Here is a 1,451-nt window from a genome sequence, read left to right on the forward strand (position 1 = left end):
TCTTCTGCCTGCCCCCACTCATTGCGCAGATCAAGAATACGATGATGACGATGCGCTGCGTGCTGCTGGTGTGTGCGCTGTGTGCGTGGTGCGCCTGCGGGTGTGCGGCGGTCGATGACCAAACACTACTGAAGCTGCGGGATAATGTTGGACGCGTTGCGGTGGCTGAATCAGATGTTGGTGTGGTTGCGGAGCGTGAAACTGCTGTGCGGCAGTTGGCGGATACAGTAATTCCCGTTCATGGCAATGGACACACGCGATCTATAGTGGAGAAGCCAGGCCATATTTCTGATGGTGGATCGTTGGATACCGGGGATGATCTTGTAGAAGAGGAGGAGGATGTGGAGCCTGATGGTGAGGATGATAACGAGGGGATGGATTCTGAGGATGAGGAAGAAGATGAAGAAGGGGAAGAGGAAGAGGAAGAGTCTCTGGAAGTGGAGGGGGGAACTCTGAGTACTCAGGAGCGAAGAAATAAAGGAAAAGGGAGCGAGAAGCCACTCAAAGACAAAACAAAGAAAGGTGAGGAAGGGGATGGGAGACACGCTGCAGAGCATGTTGATAACGGTCAACGTACTCCCCCAAAGCCCAACGGAGCACCAGGCACTGATGTCGACCTCGGCTCCTCCCCACCTCTCCCCTTGGCAAAGACGCCTCAGAGCAAAGAACTGCAGAGCACCAGCGGTAAGGAGGGCTCCCGGGAAGAGGGGACAGACAAGGACAACAGTACTGTAGTTACGACCAAGAACCGCTCTGAGAAACCGGATGACACTGACCTCGTCAGCGGTGCGCAGGGGACACCAGTGGCCGGCCCTCCTTCACATGGTAAGGTTGAAACTGAACATAAGGGGGGCACTGACACGAAGGTCAACAAAGAGAATGGCGTAAAGGTCAAGGACAACGGAAAAACAACTTCGGTGAGCAGTGAGCAGGCAGAGGGCGGTACCCCACCTCAAACTGTAGAAGACCACATCCAGACGGTGAAAAGCAATCATTCACATAAAGTAGCTGGTACAGAAAGCACTGATGGTGCAGCTACTGTGAATCATTTCTCAGCAGGTGACATCGCGACGACTGCTGGTGAAAACGGTACTGAAGCAGCCGCAATGCAGGGAGCATCAGGATTATCTTCGACTACTGTTGGTGGTGTCAGTGATGTGACAGACAACAAGCCTGCCACCACTGCTGCTGCTGAGAACGTGAAAGACACGAAGAAAACGGACAACAGCGTCAGTCCTGTGTGGGAGCACGCACCGGTGCTTCTGCTGACGTTGTTTGCAGTGACGGCTGTGTCATGAGCATCGTGGCCAAGTAACATGCCTCCTCGCAATCTCTCTGTGTGTGTGTGTGTGTGTGGCATCCTCGTGGTGTGGTGTGGAGGGTGCGTTAATCCTAATTGCTTTTCATTTCTGCCTGCATGTGCTCGTGGAGTACGATAACCCTTTTATTCT

At 53.4% G+C, this 1,451-nt stretch overlaps 1 protein-coding gene across 1 annotated transcript; it reads left to right on the top strand.

Annotated features, from left to right (window-relative positions):
- Positions 1-41: 41 nt before the first annotated feature.
- Positions 42-1,298, top strand: DQ04_20311000 (hypothetical protein; the record flags this gene model as incomplete). The annotated part of the gene is made up of 1 exon (XM_009317917.1): positions 42-1,298. One exon carries the CDS (start codon positions 42-44, stop codon positions 1,296-1,298), a length of 1,257 nt encoding a protein of 418 aa, XP_009316192.1.
- Between the last annotated feature and the right edge of the window lie 153 nt (positions 1,299-1,451).

This window comes from Trypanosoma grayi (genome assembly GCF_000691245.1).
Source record: "Trypanosoma grayi strain ANR4 Tgr_2031_V1, whole genome shotgun sequence".
NCBI lineage: Eukaryota > Euglenozoa > Kinetoplastea > Trypanosomatida > Trypanosomatidae > Trypanosoma > Trypanosoma grayi.